The sequence below is a fragment of the Trypanosoma theileri genome (assembly GCF_002087225.1).
Source record: "Trypanosoma theileri isolate Edinburgh chromosome Unknown TM35_Tth_23_V1, whole genome shotgun sequence".
In the NCBI taxonomy this organism is placed as follows: domain Eukaryota; phylum Euglenozoa; class Kinetoplastea; order Trypanosomatida; family Trypanosomatidae; genus Trypanosoma; species Trypanosoma theileri.
Window position 1 is genome coordinate 351,758 of NW_021639865.1, and position 16,161 is coordinate 367,918.

Below are 16,161 nucleotides of genomic sequence, written 5' to 3' on the forward strand. Positions count from 1 at the left end.
AAGTGAAGAAAAAAACCAATAGACCTGTTAAATAGAATCCTCATCCATTGTTTTGAATTTCTGCATTGTCTGAGTTTCTGCTTTAATTCCTCCTATTAGGAAGGGGATAGTGGTAGAGACTCACTACTTTACGGTTACATTTTTTTTTTTTTATTATTTCGCATTCTTTGTCTTTTTACTATTGATGTTCGGTTTGGCAAGTGCGATGGTTATTGTTTTCAGTTTCGTATTTTTCCCGTTATGAATGGAGACAGCGAGATCTGTCTGAAAGTGAATGGAGAAAAGAGGGATCCCCAGGTGTCTTTTTTTTTTTCTTAATTTTATTATTTTTCTTTTTCTTGCTTTTATTCTATACACCGTGTTTGTGGGAGTGTGTGATTAAGAAATGATAGGCGCATATCGAAAAACTGCTGCATGGGCATCTACCAAGGTGGGGGTGTATCTCTTTTTGTTGTTGAAACTTAAAACGAATGCTTTGTTGTTATTGTTGTTGTTGTTCTTGTTGTTTGCGGCTGTCGTTTCTTTATATCTTTGGTGTATTTTAAACTTTTTATCGATTCATTATGACTGATTCATTTTTCTTACTGACTCATTATTATTATTATTATTATTATTATTATTATTATTATTATTATTATTATTATTATTATTATTTATTTATTCATGTTTCTTATTTTTTTTTTTTCCTCCCCTGGGATGTAGATGAAAGAGAATTTTTATTGTAATTTGGGTTGAGGTGCATCTGTATTCCATACATTTTTTTTTGTTTGTTTTTGCCTTTCCCCTATTTCCCTTTGTATCTCAAACTGTCAATCTAATTCCCCAACACTCTTTTATACACATGAGTGTGAACTCTTGTACACGGCCATCTGGCTGAAAATACATGAAAAAAGAAAGGAAAAAAAAAAACTGAACCTTTTGATGTGCAAAACGAGGAACTGTAATGTAATAACAATCTGTGTTAAAAAAAAAAAAAACAGCGGTATCACACCACTATCTTGTCTTTTCTATTCTTTTCTTTTTTCTTGGAAGTAAAGGAATAACGACCAGTAGGGATAGAAAGAATATCGCTGAGGGGTGTAGTTGAGACTAGAGACGAGCCCAACAGGTTGTTGCTGAGAAAAGAGAGAAAAAAAAAAAGTAATAACAAAAGAAAAAGGGGTGGATGAGGAAAGGGGATTCCCATCCTGCAGATAAAACTGCGAAGATGAAGGGATCTATGAATGAAAAACAGAATGAAAAGAATACCATGACTCGCTCTGATCCATGGAGTAGTTGTTACAGTTCATTTTCTTCTTACTATATATCTGGAAGAATGTATGATCAAGAAAGAAAACCATTTATCCCTCAAGTAGAGAATGGTGATGAAATTGAAGAGGTAGGGCTAGATGATAGTGAAAAAGGGCTTGGAAATAGTACCTCTACCTGGAATGAGAGTCTTTTAGCGTTATCTTTCGTGAATACATCTGATCTTGGGCAAAAGTCCACCAGTATGGAAGGTTTTTCAATCTCTTCAAAATCTACGGATGAGCCATTAGAGCTTCCCTCTTTTGGAATCCGTGACGTTGGTGGGGAGTTGTTGTTTCCAATGCGAGAGACTTCTGGAGTTGAGGGAGGAAAACGTATTGTGAGGCGTGATTCTGAAAATCAAATACCTTCTATGCAGGAAAGCTCCTTGTTGATGATGTCTATCATCGATCTTGCTTCGGATCATTCACCTGTAAAACTCGCCCGACAAGTAAAGTCTTCCCAAGAGGTAGGAAAACAGCAGCAGCAGCATCAGCAGCAAGAACCATTGCAACACTTGGGTGTCGAAAAGGTTTTAAAAAGAACGACTCTTAAATTGAATTTACATCCTTCAGAGAGACGAAGTACTGAGGGTTTTTCCTATTTGGATGATTCCTTTGGTAATCACCTAGAAGCAAGTCTACTCAGTAACTCTGAGTCTCTAAATGCATCACCGGTGCCTTCAATCGCAGTTATTTCAAGTTGGTCTTTGGAAAATTTGGGTAATAAACATTCCTCACCTAAAACTTCGGTATTTGCTCCTAAGGGGAGTGGTGATAAGGTGTGGCGGAGTGAAGATAGGAATAATAACGAGAGATTATCAAAGGAACACGTTAATAGAAAGAAAAATAGTACATCCTCACCTCGTGAAATTCCCTACAGTTTTCCTTGGGATATGAATCGTGTAAACGTTGCTCTCATAATGCCCAAGGCACAAACAGATGACACATCATGTTTTAATATTTTACCAGGAAATAAAGTAGTGGAACTTTTGACTCCTTCAACTTCTTCTTCCTCCATAGAAATGAATCATGTGGAAGAGAAAAGGAGTAAGAATGAAAAGGGACAAGCATTGGAAAGATTTGAGTTTGACGAGATTATTCCAGCTTCCCTTGGGCAAAGGGTAGAGTTTAAGAAGTGTAATAGCTTTAGTAAACTTTTGGAGTTATTTCTCTCAGGGTACAAAACTGCGTTGGTCGTAGGTTCCAACCTCTCACCACAAACTATTGCAGAAGATTTTATATTGTATGCTATTCAAAGTTCTCTAACAGAAATTCTGAAAAAAAAGAGGGAGAAGTTAATCGCTTCATTTGATATTACACTTCGTATCTCCGCTATAAAACCTTCTGAGAACAAAGTCTGTGATCTCACTAGTTCCACTGATGAGTTTCAAGATATTATTATTGGTCAAAGTCCTCTTGGTTCTTTTCCACTCGGTATGAACGAAATAGATTTGCAATCCCGGCTCTCCACCTATGTGGCTGATATTCGGCACGCATTTGATCGTCGCCGAAGTCTCCTTGGTGACTCTAGTCTTGTTTTTGCTACTCTTCTACTGAAACAACTACAGAAGACCTCCAGAGTCTCTGTTTTGCTCTCCTCCATGCGATTTATTCTCTTGAGTGATCCTGTTTTACTCCTAAAGGGTGGATCCGCTACCAACACCGCCTCTCACATTGTCCAGAGTGTTCTCAGTGGTGGGGAGTGTGCGACACTTCTCGTTGGTTGCCTCGACACCTCCCAGCGATACCGCGAGTGGATAACACTTATCGCCATGCAGCGAAACTGTAAACTGCAATCCCCACGGCGTCTCACACTGAATGATTTATTGAGCGACGCCGCCCCACCACCACCACCACCACCACCACTGTCGCCCTACGCAACAGTGGCAATCGCGAATAAATGTGATAGACCGCGGTCCGCAGAATCGGGTGGCCACGGGAGTAAGGAAGGTGTGAACAACCCGTTTGGAAGTCGCATCAGACGACGCAGCAGTGTTGTTATCTCAGAACCTAGTAGTAGTAATAGTAGTAGTACTAGTAGTCCTGTGATGGGGAAGCCATTAGCGAAAAAAGTTCGGTCGGTCGGAGAAAAAAAAAAAAGAGAAGTGAAAAGTCAAGAAAAAGGAAAAGGAGGAGGAAGTAGAGAGTATTATAGTCCTAATAGAACTATACCTCTCATGCAGACTGAGGAAGAACTTGCAAGTCGTCAGATACCCCAAGGAGATGAAAATGATAGTATAGACGATCATCATAGACCGTTGAGACGCCAACGACGTCAGCAACATCGAGTACAAGCACTCTCTATGGTTTTTCCTGCTTTTGTAGTGACTTCAGGAGAAGTTACACCTGTGCAATCTCGCGTTTCAGAATCTTCAATATCGAAAGACAAAACCTCCAATACTGTCATGGGAGCTCCAAATAAGTTAGGGGGTCAAAAAGGTCATCCTGAGGAATCTGAAAACACACCAGGGCGTGAAGATAGTGTTATGTCTCTAGCTAGGGTTTCATGGGGTAGAGTCTATCGCAGGAGAAACCATGTAAGCTTTTCTGAATGAATGCCCTCTTCAGATGACGAACAACAACAACAACAAAAAAAAAAAAAAATACAATAAGTACTCGGTAGCAAAATTCTCATTATTGTACTTTTTGTACTTGTTCTTTGACATGTTTATGTGCGCTGAATATGCTCTTCTGGATCGTGCGATTTTCACGTAAAATAAAGGTTAATGAACCCGAACCTTTTTTTTATATTTTTTTAAATTCCTCTCTCTCTCTCTCTCTGAATGTACTCATCAGTGCTTTTTTTTTCTTATTTTGTTTAGAGAGAAATGGGATGCTGGGATGGATTGTATTGCTCTCATAGACGAGAGCTAAAAAAAAAAAAAAAATAATAATAATAAAAATAATAAAAAAAAGCATGGCTTATTCCGTGTGATAATGACATAAATTATACATAGATATATATATATATATATATATATATATATATATATTATCCTTTCTGCTATGAAGGCGGAATCATCGACATTGGGGGAAAAAGAGAAAATACCATATTGAGTAGATCATGGTAAAACTCTGGAAATGCAGTTTAAAAGGATTCGTACAAGATATTTAGGGTTTTTTTTTATATATTAAATACGGATTCAACTGATGTCCTGGTGGCTCTCTTTTTTTTTTTTTCTTTTTTATGAGCGATAGAGGTGACATTGTATATCGTTTGTATGTTGTTGATTTTTTTTTTTTATTATTTCTTTACAGACAGTATTCCGTTATATCTTGTTATTTTTTTTTTTCTCTCTTAGTATTATTACTGTCTATTTTGTCTCTCTCATGTCTCTTGTTTCTCTCTTCTGGGTATGCAGTCCATATCCCAGCTGTCTCAATTTTTTTGATTCTTCGATGGAGATGGAGAGTTGAATGTCTCTCTCTGTATTGAATCACTTCTTTTACATTGATTCTCATAAATACGGTTTTTTTTTTTTTCAGCGTTAATTGTAAAATTTACCCATCTAAACTCATTACTTTTGTTTTTATATGTATTTGTTTATTTATTTGTTTTAATTACTTTGTTGATATTTGTTTCGTTCAATTCTTCATGGGAATGATGCGTCCATTCCTTTTTGTATCGGAAAAATAAAAAAAAAAGATATTTCTCCCTTTCCCCCCCCCCCCTCTTTAGAGCATGATTTATTATTATTATTGGGTTCCTCTATTTTTTTCTTCTTATTCTGCTCTTATTTCTATCCATACAATTAACTGTTATTTAATGATAGTAATCACATGGGAGCCAAGCAATCCGTTGGGGAGACCTCTCGGGAAGAAGGATATCTGCGGAAACCACCACATCGTCTTCCACCTGATGCCTCGCTGCGCCATGCAACGAGCAACGTTCAGCCTTTCGGGCAAGTAGATTTAACGATGAATTCAGGCTCTAGAAATTATTTACTCTCTGGTGAACCACAACATGCACAGTCTTACACAAATGGATATGGAGATAGAGGGACAATGATGAATGAATATGATTATCCTATGGCAGAGGGAAGTTTTAACTATTACGGGAGTACTTTTGGTATGAACGGGCAAGGATTTGGTGGTTATGAAAATAATTATAGAGGAGAAGGGGATTTTAACACCTTCTATGGAAATATGTATGATATGGGAGGTAATATATCGAATGGGTTTGAGGATATGCAGCATAGTAACATTTATACTGGTGGTGATTTTGAAAGTGTTAGAAATCCCGGACCGCTTCTTCCACATCGTCCATCTATAAGACTGCACCGCACTGTTTCCTTTGTAGAAGACTTGGAGGCCAGTCCTACTGGTAGTATTTTACAAAAAAAGGGTGAACTTCCAGGTATTCTTATGAAGAGAAAAGATGATCTTAATTCTTCTACTAAAAAGAAAGGGGGAAAAGGAAAAGGGGAAGAGGTTTCAAGTACTGCTGGTATCTCCTTAGCACCCCTCTTAATATCTACAAAGAAAATACAACGACAAGAAGATAAAGAGAAAAAGGGAGAGGTTTCAAGTACTAGTGGTATTTCATTAGCACCTATTTTAGTATCTTCAAATAAATCACATCCTCAACAGGAAAAAGAGCAAAGGCCGCCAACTCCACCCAAACCTCTTAATACTATAAACCTATCTGGAAATCATGTACGTACGTTGGTTACGATAGATTCTTCAGTAATAGAAGGTTCCACTGATAATCCACCACTAATAGTTCAGGAAGGAGCTAATAGTCTCAGTATTGTAAATGATGAGGATTCTCAGCTTACCGCCAATGAAGTCACATTGATTCAGGAAGAGAATGATATTATGAAATCAGAGGAATTAAAACGGGTAAAGGAAAAGTTTCTTTCAGGTTATTCGGTATCAGTAATCTGCACTGAAGGCACTGGTATTGCAGAGAGGGCACCTCCTCTGGAGTCTACTTCGTGGTGTATGGTGAAGAAACTTGTGAATGAAATTTCTGAAAGACTAGTAGAGGAAAGAAAAGAAGAGTCTAAACAAATACAACTCGCATGTGCTGTTGTAGCTATAAAAGGAAAAATGTTAGCGGACTTACTTAAAAATAAACCGACCTTTGAGAACTTGTCTGTTCGACCATCTCCGCTTTTTGGTATGCGATTTGTCGGTGTGGAATATCGTAATATTAATGAGAATAACACCTTTGACTCTATGATTACTCATGTGGTAGATATGTTTCGTGAAAATGAAGAAGTTCAAGGTAATTATATTGTCCTCTCATTTCTACTTAATAAACGTATCATATCAACTAAAGAGGAGGAAGGAGATGTGGTAGTTAGTTCATTATTGTTTATAATGGCTGGTGATGCAGTGGAAAAAGTGCTTTCTGTGCTTGATGGGACTAGTACTGAAGCGAAAGCTATATTAGATGACTGTGTTGGTGGTGGATACCACTCACTCAGTATATACTTCTCTCACCAGCAAGATAAATATGTAAAGAAAGGATTTAAGCTGCAGAGAGAAATTATGGTGGCAAAACATGCTCCACCACGTTTTGGAAGTGCCCGAACATTAAGAAAACGTTTGGGTGAGGTTGTTGAAGCCGCTCAAACACGTCTCTTAAATATGACTAATCCCGTGGAAAAGAAGAATACCGAAAAGTTTATTGAGAATAGAATTGCACTCATGGAATCACTGAATGAACTATTGGAAGTGGTGCGTCCACGGTCCTAAAACAAAGAAAAAAAGATAAAATTATAGTTGGTATTTTTTTTTTTTCCCCCAATGAAGGTGGTGAATGTCTTTATTTGGTCGATTTACTCTTTTTTTCTATTGTATTTTGTGTGTGTGTTTTTTTTTTTTTTTTTTTTTTAAGGGAGGGGGGTTGTTTTTTATTATTATTGTTATTGTTACGACATGTCCTTAAACTTAAAGGGGAAATTTGCAGCTTCTGTGGAGATAATACCTATGGATTACTATCTTTATGCCTGTTTATATCCCTTTCTCTCTGTGTGTATGTACTTATTTATGTGATAAATGTTTTTCTTTCTTGAATTTTTTTTTTTTGTGTGTGTGTTACTGAGCACCTAAGATATCCACGGTGTGGCATATCTTTGGTTTTCTTAATATCTTCTTACATGGCCCTTCAACTATTTGGTTATTCTGTTTTGCTGTTAAGACACCTTTTTTGTTTTAAATTTGCATGATTGTTTTTTTTTTGTTTTGTTTTGTTGTACACTGCTTATTCTCTCTGATATATTTTCCTCTTACAAGAGGAATTATGTATATATATAAATACATATATATACATACGTATCTGTGTGTAAGTTATTTTTTTTTTACTTACCATGATCAGGCAACCCCGTCCCGACAAAAAAAAAAACAGGATTATCCTGGGGCTTTTCTTTTAAATTAAACTCTCTGTTTTTATTTATTCAACAATCAAGTATGCTGTTGGTAGTCATTCTTCTTAAGGTTTCTCTATTTTGAAAGTGATATACTTTTCCTTTACTCCCTTTTCTTTTCTTTTCTTTTCTTTTCTTTATGGTGGTGGCGGGGTCGATAAATTAGTGTTTCCTGTAGGCGTTTATTAAGGGAAAAGAGCACTTTGTGGTGACTCAGATCAAAACGTCTCATAATAGAAGAAGAGTGACATTTTTGGCCTGTTGTTGACTTGATTGAAGTTATTGTTTTAAGTCGTTTTTATTATTATTATTTATTCCTTTCTATATTTGTTTTGTTTTCACTGCGGCTGTGCGAAACCAACGTTTTGGTGGTTATCGGCTGAACAACCACAATAAGAACAAGAAAGAAATAAGGCGCACATAATATTTGTGATTTCTTCACTCTACTAAGTGCTCTGTGTCTGTGTGTGTGAAATGGATATCACCGGTGCTCAAGCCAACGATGAGAGGCCCGGCCTGAACTACAAGGGGGAGCGGAGTCCTGATGCTGCCCCACGGGCTTTTTCTGAGAACCGAGATGATAATATTAATGGGAGTAATGATAACAAGGAACAGTGTTTTACTGGAGAAGGAGGCGGGAGACGACGCAGACGCTCATTACACAAGGGATTTTCTGAAAAAACTGTTATGTCTTCAGTACCGTTTCCAGAAGCAAGCGAACTTCAAGACACCCTTGCAGGTAGTACTCTGGATAAAAATAACCATCATTCTAATCACTAGTTTTTTTTTTTTTTTTTTTACTTCTTCGTTATGCCTTTCTTTACTGTAGTGCAATAAGATATAATTTTTCCTTTTCCTTTTTCTTTTTTGACAGCTTGCGAAAAGAATGATTGGGTCTTTTACGCTATTTGGTAGAAAATCGTGTCCTGGGGTTTTAACGTTGGGGAAAGAAAAAAGTTTCTTTTCACTCTTTTACAGTCTGTCAAGCGTAGGTTTCTGAAAGCCCACCTAACCTAACTCAACCCCTACCCTCACCGCCTTGAGCGAGAGGCGGGCTAAAAAAGGGGCTTCTCAGCATAGTTTTATTTCGTCAGTCCTTAGTATGTTTTCAATATATAACTGTTTTCGGTAATATTAGAGAGAGATTTATTATACACCCCGGGGTTCAGATTCGGGGAGGATAAATACGTTTTTTTTTTTTTTGTTTATGAGGGGGGTTCTGTTCTGTTTTTTATGGTAGAAGTAATATTAATATTATTTTCTTCTTGTTACTGCTTTTCACTTTCTTCTTTTCATTTTTTTTTTTTTTTTTTTCATCGCTTGATGCAAGAAACGAGGTCAGGCTAATTGAACACAAAAGGAGAGTATATTGATCAAACTGGGGAAGGGTGAAATACAAAAAAAAAAACCTTACCTCTCAAACCTCGCGGAACTGTATTTCTCATGCGAGGAGGTGGATATACGAACCGAGCCCCATCTATGGGGGGTGAACCATACCAAGGAGCTATGATGCAACAACCGTTTGGAAGTCAGTATGGTATTCAGGGATATGATAATCTCGATAACTACGGCGGTGGTTCTTATAATATGGGATATGCAGAAAAAATGAATGGTAATTCTTTTCGACAAAATGGATACCCATATGACAAAAACAATGATCCCTACCCAGGTATGAATAGAATGGGTAGTGGTATGGGAGGTGCTTTTGGTTCTTATGGTATGAACAGCATGGGCGGTTTTGGAAGTATGCAAGCATCCATGTGCCGTATGAATGAACCTCCACCGGTGATATACAAACTCTTCTCCAGTCGTCGTGACAGGTTTGGTTTGTCATCTAACCGTGACTTCCATGCCCGTCATTCTCAGTTAAGTTTGTACGGCATCGGAAACCGTGGATCATCAATAAATAATTCCGCTATGGGATCAGCCTTTGATCGCGATGTGCCATCAGCAACTAAAGATACAGGATTTTCTACGAAATATGAACCGAAAAAGAGTGGTACTTACGGTACATCTCCTGCTAAGGCGGGTGGGTCTTTCAGTGCAACTCCTGCTAAGGCATCTACTCCAAGTGTATATGAACGAGCCCCAGCCACATCGGGCAAAAGTGTCTCTACGTCCACTGATAAGCAGCCTTATGATAAGCAACCCAGTGAGAAGCGGTACGTGAGCAAACGACCATTAAGTCCAACTGCCCGTACTTTTGATTATGATGGAGCCACTGACGCTGATTCAAAGACCAGAAGGAAATCCTCAGGTGTCCGCGAAGTCGTATCACGACCATCCGCCATCGCGGAATCAAGAAGCACTGATAAAGGTGCACGAGGTGATAAGGTTGCAGAACGTGGGAGAACCGCAGAGCGTGAGAAACCTGTCCAACGTGAGATGCCCGCAGAGCGTGAAGCACCTGTCAGGCGTGAGATGCCCGCAGAAACTGAACAGAGAAAGACTACAGAAGAAAGAAGACCGCAAGAAAGATCAGAGGTGTCAATTCCTCTCTCGAGGGAAGAGTCTGTGGCGGAGCAGAAGCCTGCAAGTGTTACCAGCGCCTTTGGTGATATTGTTGATAAAAGTGCAGTACTTGAACAAAGTCAATATGAACCGTCGCAATCACGGATTCAATCAAATACGCATTCGCAACGCGGTTCATTGCGTCGTCGTTCATCAGTTGGTCGCCCGCGCACTGCGAGTATGATCAGTATGTCTATTGCTGAATTCCCTGAAGGTGATGAGATGAAGGATATTCTTGATGCTGGAATAGTTGGAACCAGGAGAGCATCATCAATAATGGACCCTGGAGCTGCCGGACATAGAAGAACTAGTAGTATATCAGCAAAGGCATACGATGGACAAACAAGTGTTTCCCGTCAAGAAGGAGGAGGGACTAAGGATGATGAGCAAAAAGCTGAGGAATATCGTAAACGACTTGAAGAACGCAAAAGCATTGATCAAAAACTCAGAAGACAAAGTGAAGTTGCGCTACAGCAACGACAAGAACGAGAGCAAACACAACGAGAAGAACGCAAAAAGTTTGATGATGAAATGAAACGTAAGAATGAAGAAGAACGTGAACGGCGAAAGGCAGAAGAACGGAAACGCTTTGAAGAGGCAAGAAGCCTCGAACAGAAGCAAGAAGAAGAGCGTATCAAAAATCTTCTTGCACATTCTGAGGTGGGACCCACAGAGCCAGAAACAGGGGAGCGACGTTCAGTTGTGCGCAGAAACAGCCGTACTCGCCCATCAACGCGTATAAATTCAATGTTGGGGGCAATTCCGGAACAACCGCCTGATGTGGAGGCTGGTGCTGTGAAGGATGTGCTGGATGACGCCCTACCAGTAGCTAGACATAGCGTAGATATGACCCATGGTCGCAAAAGCATTTCTCATCCTGAGGGACCTCGAAGAAGCATTGCGTCTGCTGGGGATGCTGGACATCGTCAACAAGAAGATAAAAAGCGGCAACAAGAGGAACAGAGAAGACAAGAAGAAGAGAGGAGACGGCACGAGGAACAGAGAAAGCAACAAGAAGAGGAACAGAGGAGACGGCACGAGGAACAGAGAAAGCAACAAGAAGAGGAACAGAGGAGACGACACGAGGAACAGAAGAGGAAAGAAGAAGAAGCAAAGAGACACCACGAAGAAGAAAAGAAGCCAGAGGGAGGGGAAGTACAACAACAAGAACAACATCAACATCATTCTCAGGAGAGTCAAAAACAACAAGAAGAACATCAACATCATTCTCAAGAGAGTCAAAGACAACAAGAAGAACATCATCATCACGATGAACAACAGAAAGATCCAAAGAAGTCTAACCCCATTAAGACCCTTGTACTCCTGGAGAAAAATCCACGGCCGTCAAAAACTCTCACCGCGGAAGGGAACAGTTTCACATACCGTGGAGTAAAGCATGAAGCCACGGAAGTTGTATTTCGGGATCCGAAGAGTATGTCATACCATTCTAATATTTTCAGCACTATTAAAAGTGTTGTATGTGATGGTTTTAATTCTTCCATTGTTTCTGTGGAGGCGCCTAATACTGGTAGAGTTTTTGAGTCTCCTGTATGGACTGGACTTACCCGCATTGTACGCGGTGTGATGCAGAGGTCTGAAACCAAACCAGAGAACCGAACCGAACTTGCTGCAGCGTTTGGTTTTATTCATAAAGACAAGGTGCGAGATCTCATTGTCGAAAACAGTAACTTTGAGCAACTATTGGTTCACCCATCGCCTATATATGGTCCTCGCATTCCACAACTTCGCTACAACCCTATTTCTTCTCCCTCAGCATTTGAAGAAATGATGGCTTCTGCCTTGCGTCGTTCCAGTGCCGATCCTATTCTTTCCTCAATGGATGGTGTAGCAGTTGCCCTTTTACTCTCTAAACAGTATTGTTTGACAACCAATGAGGCTGGTGAAAAGACATACGATGTACTCTTGTCCTCCCTCGTTGTGGCATCAACTGGAAGTGATACGTTGCCCTATGAATCTGCACTCGCCCGTGTTCGGAACGAGTATAGCATGCTGTTTCATCTCCTGCTTGGTGGGCCATGCTTTACGTGCTTTATGCTGAATCTTTCTTTGGGAGAAGAAGAAGCATCCCATCAAGAAGTTCTGGATAGGCTTATCGCGCTTCACGATAAAATGCACTCATCCTACAACTATCCATTACGTAATGGGTCGGTTATGAGGTTTGTGAAGTATGTAGAAACTGCTAATAAAGAGGGAAGGGAGCGTGTGAAGAATGAACAAAATCCAGAGAAACGTGCCAAACTTGAGCGCTACGTGCAGGAACAGGCCCGATTGCTGAGCGATGCAGGAAAAATGTTGGAAGAGGCACGTGAAGTTATGACTGCAGCACCGTCCTCCGCACAGCGCTAATAAGGATTCCCTTGGTTATCCTTTCCTTTTTCTTTGTTTTTATTGGGATTTTCACGTTTTGTTTTTGTTTTTTACCGAAGATTATTTTGCTTGGATTTGGTGTGTATGGTGACTTTGTTAAATAATCTTCTCTCATCGAGTGTCCTGAAAGTGTAAAAAAAAAAAAAAAAATGCAAAGTAAATAAGGGATATGGATTAAGAAGATAAAAAGGAGCTAAGTTAATGTAAAGGGACACAAAGAGCAAAGAAAGAAGATATATTGATTATATATAGTCTAAATTGATTCGACTGTTTGACATATGGGAAGAATGATATCTGGCTGTATTAAAGGAAGAAAAACAGTAGTATTTTTTTTTATGTTAATATTACTATTTATTTCTTATTTAGTAGAAGAAATGCCTCTCATAATTCCTTTCTTTTTTATTGTCACTATACCGTTTTTTTTTTTTATTTATTTATTTTCTCTTTGATTGGCCTTTTCCCCCTTCATCGTTCTGTATGGGTGGTGGTATTGTTGTCGGTTTTCGTGTGTTTGCTGACTTCTGTTAAATTAATTTCTGCGTACTCCAAGGGAAGAAAAAGTGGAGTACCAGTGTCAAAGTATTTCCTTTCTCATATTTTCTTTTCCATGTCTCCCCTTCCCCCCACAATTCCCGTCATCGTAACTATGATTTTCTTCGGCCACGCTTTTCATAAAAGAAAAACTTGAGTGCGCGTGTATTGCACATATATATATATATATATGAAGAGAATTAAAACAGTTTGACACTGCTGCACAATGTTTACATTGATTCTATGTGCCTTCTTTATTGTGTTTTTTTTTTTTGGTTTTTTCCCCGTTTCATCCGTCGGACACTTCGATTTGTTCTTTGTTTTTTCTTTGTACGAGATTTTGGATGGTGTTCATTCGCCCAACGGTTTATGTTTTTTTTTTATTTTTATTTTTTTGATACATGAAGTTCATGACCTCATATTATCTCTGCCGAAATCCTTCCAACCTCTATTATCTCATTTTCTCTCTCTCTCTCTCTCTCTCTCTCTCTCTCTATATATATATATATATATATATATATATATTATTTTTAGGTTCAACGTGTAGGAACAATTGATTTTACCTGTTCGTTGGAGGAGTAGGGTTGGGTTAGTGCCAAATTAAAAAAAAAAAATCCATAATATTCTTTCTCTATTTAGACGCACGAACGTTTAAATTGATAAGATACCGTATTTTCACCCTACTACAAGAAAAAATAAATAAAATAAAAAAAGAATCAATGGATAACACAATTGAAAGCTGTAGCGTTGTCGTGGCGAGCGATAGTCTTGACCTGACGCCCTCTGCAGAGGTCAAGACACTCTGCGCTGCGTCCATACCTGATGATGAAAAGATGAACAACTTGGATTTGCCACGGGATTTTGTTCGACAATCTTCACGAATCTCAAAAGAAAGCAGTATTGGTTCACAACCAAAACTTATTGATAGTTGTTCACTCAGTCACTTATTTAAAGGGAGAAGGAAAATAGGGAAGGCACAGAATGGGAAATCATTTAGGCGAGATTTTGAGGCTGATATTGCACCAGAGTTAACAACATCAGAACAAATTGCTATTCCTCGCCCAGTTCGGCGACCATTAAAAAGGCATCAAGGTAGTGATGCCATCGTAAGAGAACCATTGCCAAGCAATCTTCGTGCCAATCTTTTAGGCTTTGCTATCCCAAATATAGAAGATGAAACTGAAAATAGTAAAGACGATTTTGTTCCAGTTAGTGATGATCGTCTGCAAAAGTTTTGCGAAAAAGTGATGCAAGGGAGGAAACGACGTGAAGGAGTAAAAGATGATTTGTTACATGAAAGGTGCTGTAAGAAGCAAATACCAAACTCTAAATATAATGGAGTTAATGTAGAACCTTCTTCGTCTTCTTCTTTGCTCAATCAGTGCGCTAATGGTGAGAAGAAATCCCCTGTTATTGAGGAAATTCCTAAAACAAATGCCAATAGGAGTGAGAAAAATAAGAATGATAGTGTCATAAAAAAATGTAAAGTCAAATTTGCCTTGTTTAATGAAGGGAATGATATAATAAAAGAAGAAGACTTGAAAATGTCTGAAAATGATCCGATTCCACAGGAAGAAATAAAAGAAGGGATGGAGGATGAATTCTGTGTTGTACCTGTTAGAAGGTGTTCAAGGATTGCAGATAATGATGTTCCACGTATAGGTTCAATTGAAAGTGAGTTAACTATGGATAGAAACACAGAAAACTGGAACACACACAATTCTTGTGAACAAGTTGTTCCCACTATGTCAAACCATGTTAACTCTGCAGTTATAGAATCTTCTTCTTGTAATCCCTCTGGTATGGTTCATCCGGAGACAAAGTCTCAGTCAAACCGAGGAGAAAATTCCATGATTGTTGGAGATAAAATAACTTCCTGCACAGAGGATCGTTCAAACATAAAACCAGAGAGGAAGGTTGAACCAACACAATCATTAACAAGGCGAGTAACAGCTAGATGTACATCACCTTTACATAATATGAGAAGGCAGGGTTTAGTGGCAGTAGATGTGGAAAAGGGTAAACTCTTAGAGGAACCCATCCGTTTAACACTTTATACTCCAGCTTCACTCTCTCGTAGAAAAGGACACGAAATCACAAATCATGGAAATGCCCCGAAAGAGTCCTCAAGGGATTCTTCTCCCTTTTATCGTTCCTATGCAGGAGCGCAAACCCTCTTACCCCAGGAACCACTACGGTCTGCGGGAAAATCATCACCCCCGCAACTAGTACACCTGGCGTCTCTTCATGGTTCTCCAGAATTCACTAAAGTAGAGGAGAATTCAACTATACCCCATCCTGAGTTAAAGATATCTACTGGGTCACCATACACTTCCCCACCTCGAGTTACAAAACTTCCTCCCTTGTGTCATCATCCGAAGCGACTTATCTAAAGTTATGAAAGGAAAAGTTATGGTGTAAAGAGGTTGGAGATGGGTAGAAAAGAAATAAGGGGGGATAACCGAATATTGGAAAGGAACGACAGGAGGAAAGTGTGGAAATGATAGACATGCACATTGTTTTTCCATTTTTTTTTTTTTTAGTGGAGGGGAAATGCAAGAAAATGAGTATTCCAGTTGTTGTTGTTGTTTTTTTCATTTGCTTCTTTTTATTTGTTTTCCCAAGGTCAGAAACCTCACCAAAACAAATCCAAGTATTTTCCTCTTTCCTTATCTGTGTGCAAGCACACTTCCGTATCTTGTGTTCGTGTTTTTTTTTTTTTTTTCCTTCGGTACCTTGTTCCGTTTACTGTGTGTTTGTACTTTGTTTTCTGAGAGTTTGCAAAAGGAGTTATCTAGCTTTACACTTCTTATCTAGTTAAGATTACATAATATTTGTAGTTTTCTCTTTTTTTTTTTGCTTCTTAAATCGGACGTTTTGTTGACGAGCTTGAGTTTTGGAAAGCCCATCCATTCATCCCCATTCCTCCGTATCCAATGTGAGAAACAGAAGAAAAGAACTATCACAGTTTCCCCTTCCCCCTTTTGGTAATGAATGCTTGTGAACATTGGGGAGTCATGTTGGGCTAGTGGTGAGGTGTTTTTTTTTTCTTTCTTTCTTTCTTTCTT

General features: G+C 38.9%; 5 protein-coding genes across 5 annotated transcripts; all 5 read left to right on the forward strand.

Moving 5' to 3' along the window:
* Positions 1–1,165: 1,165 nt before the first annotated feature.
* Positions 1,166–3,844, forward strand: TM35_000232280 (uncharacterized protein; the record flags this gene model as incomplete). The annotated part of the gene is made up of 1 exon (XM_029027468.1): positions 1,166–3,844. One exon carries the CDS (start codon positions 1,166–1,168, stop codon positions 3,842–3,844), a length of 2,679 nt encoding a protein of 892 aa, XP_028881323.1.
* A 1,225-nt stretch (positions 3,845–5,069) lies between these two features.
* On the forward strand, positions 5,070–6,992 carry TM35_000232290 (uncharacterized protein; the record flags this gene model as incomplete). The annotated part of the gene is made up of 1 exon (XM_029027469.1): positions 5,070–6,992. One exon carries the CDS (start codon positions 5,070–5,072, stop codon positions 6,990–6,992), a length of 1,923 nt encoding a protein of 640 aa, XP_028881324.1.
* A 1,145-nt stretch (positions 6,993–8,137) lies between these two features.
* Positions 8,138–8,443, forward strand: TM35_000232300 (uncharacterized protein; the record flags this gene model as incomplete). The annotated part of the gene is made up of 1 exon (XM_029027470.1): positions 8,138–8,443. The coding sequence occupies one exon, from the start codon at positions 8,138–8,140 to the stop codon at positions 8,441–8,443; it is 306 nt and encodes a 101-aa protein (XP_028881325.1).
* Positions 8,444–9,106: 663 nt separating this feature from the next.
* Positions 9,107–12,541, forward strand: TM35_000232310 (uncharacterized protein; the record flags this gene model as incomplete). The annotated part of the gene is made up of 1 exon (XM_029027471.1): positions 9,107–12,541. One exon carries the CDS (start codon positions 9,107–9,109, stop codon positions 12,539–12,541), a length of 3,435 nt encoding a protein of 1,144 aa, XP_028881326.1.
* A 1,271-nt stretch (positions 12,542–13,812) lies between these two features.
* Positions 13,813–15,486, forward strand: TM35_000232320 (uncharacterized protein; the record flags this gene model as incomplete). The annotated part of the gene is made up of 1 exon (XM_029027472.1): positions 13,813–15,486. The coding sequence occupies one exon, from the start codon at positions 13,813–13,815 to the stop codon at positions 15,484–15,486; it is 1,674 nt and encodes a 557-aa protein (XP_028881327.1).
* Between the last annotated feature and the right edge of the window lie 675 nt (positions 15,487–16,161).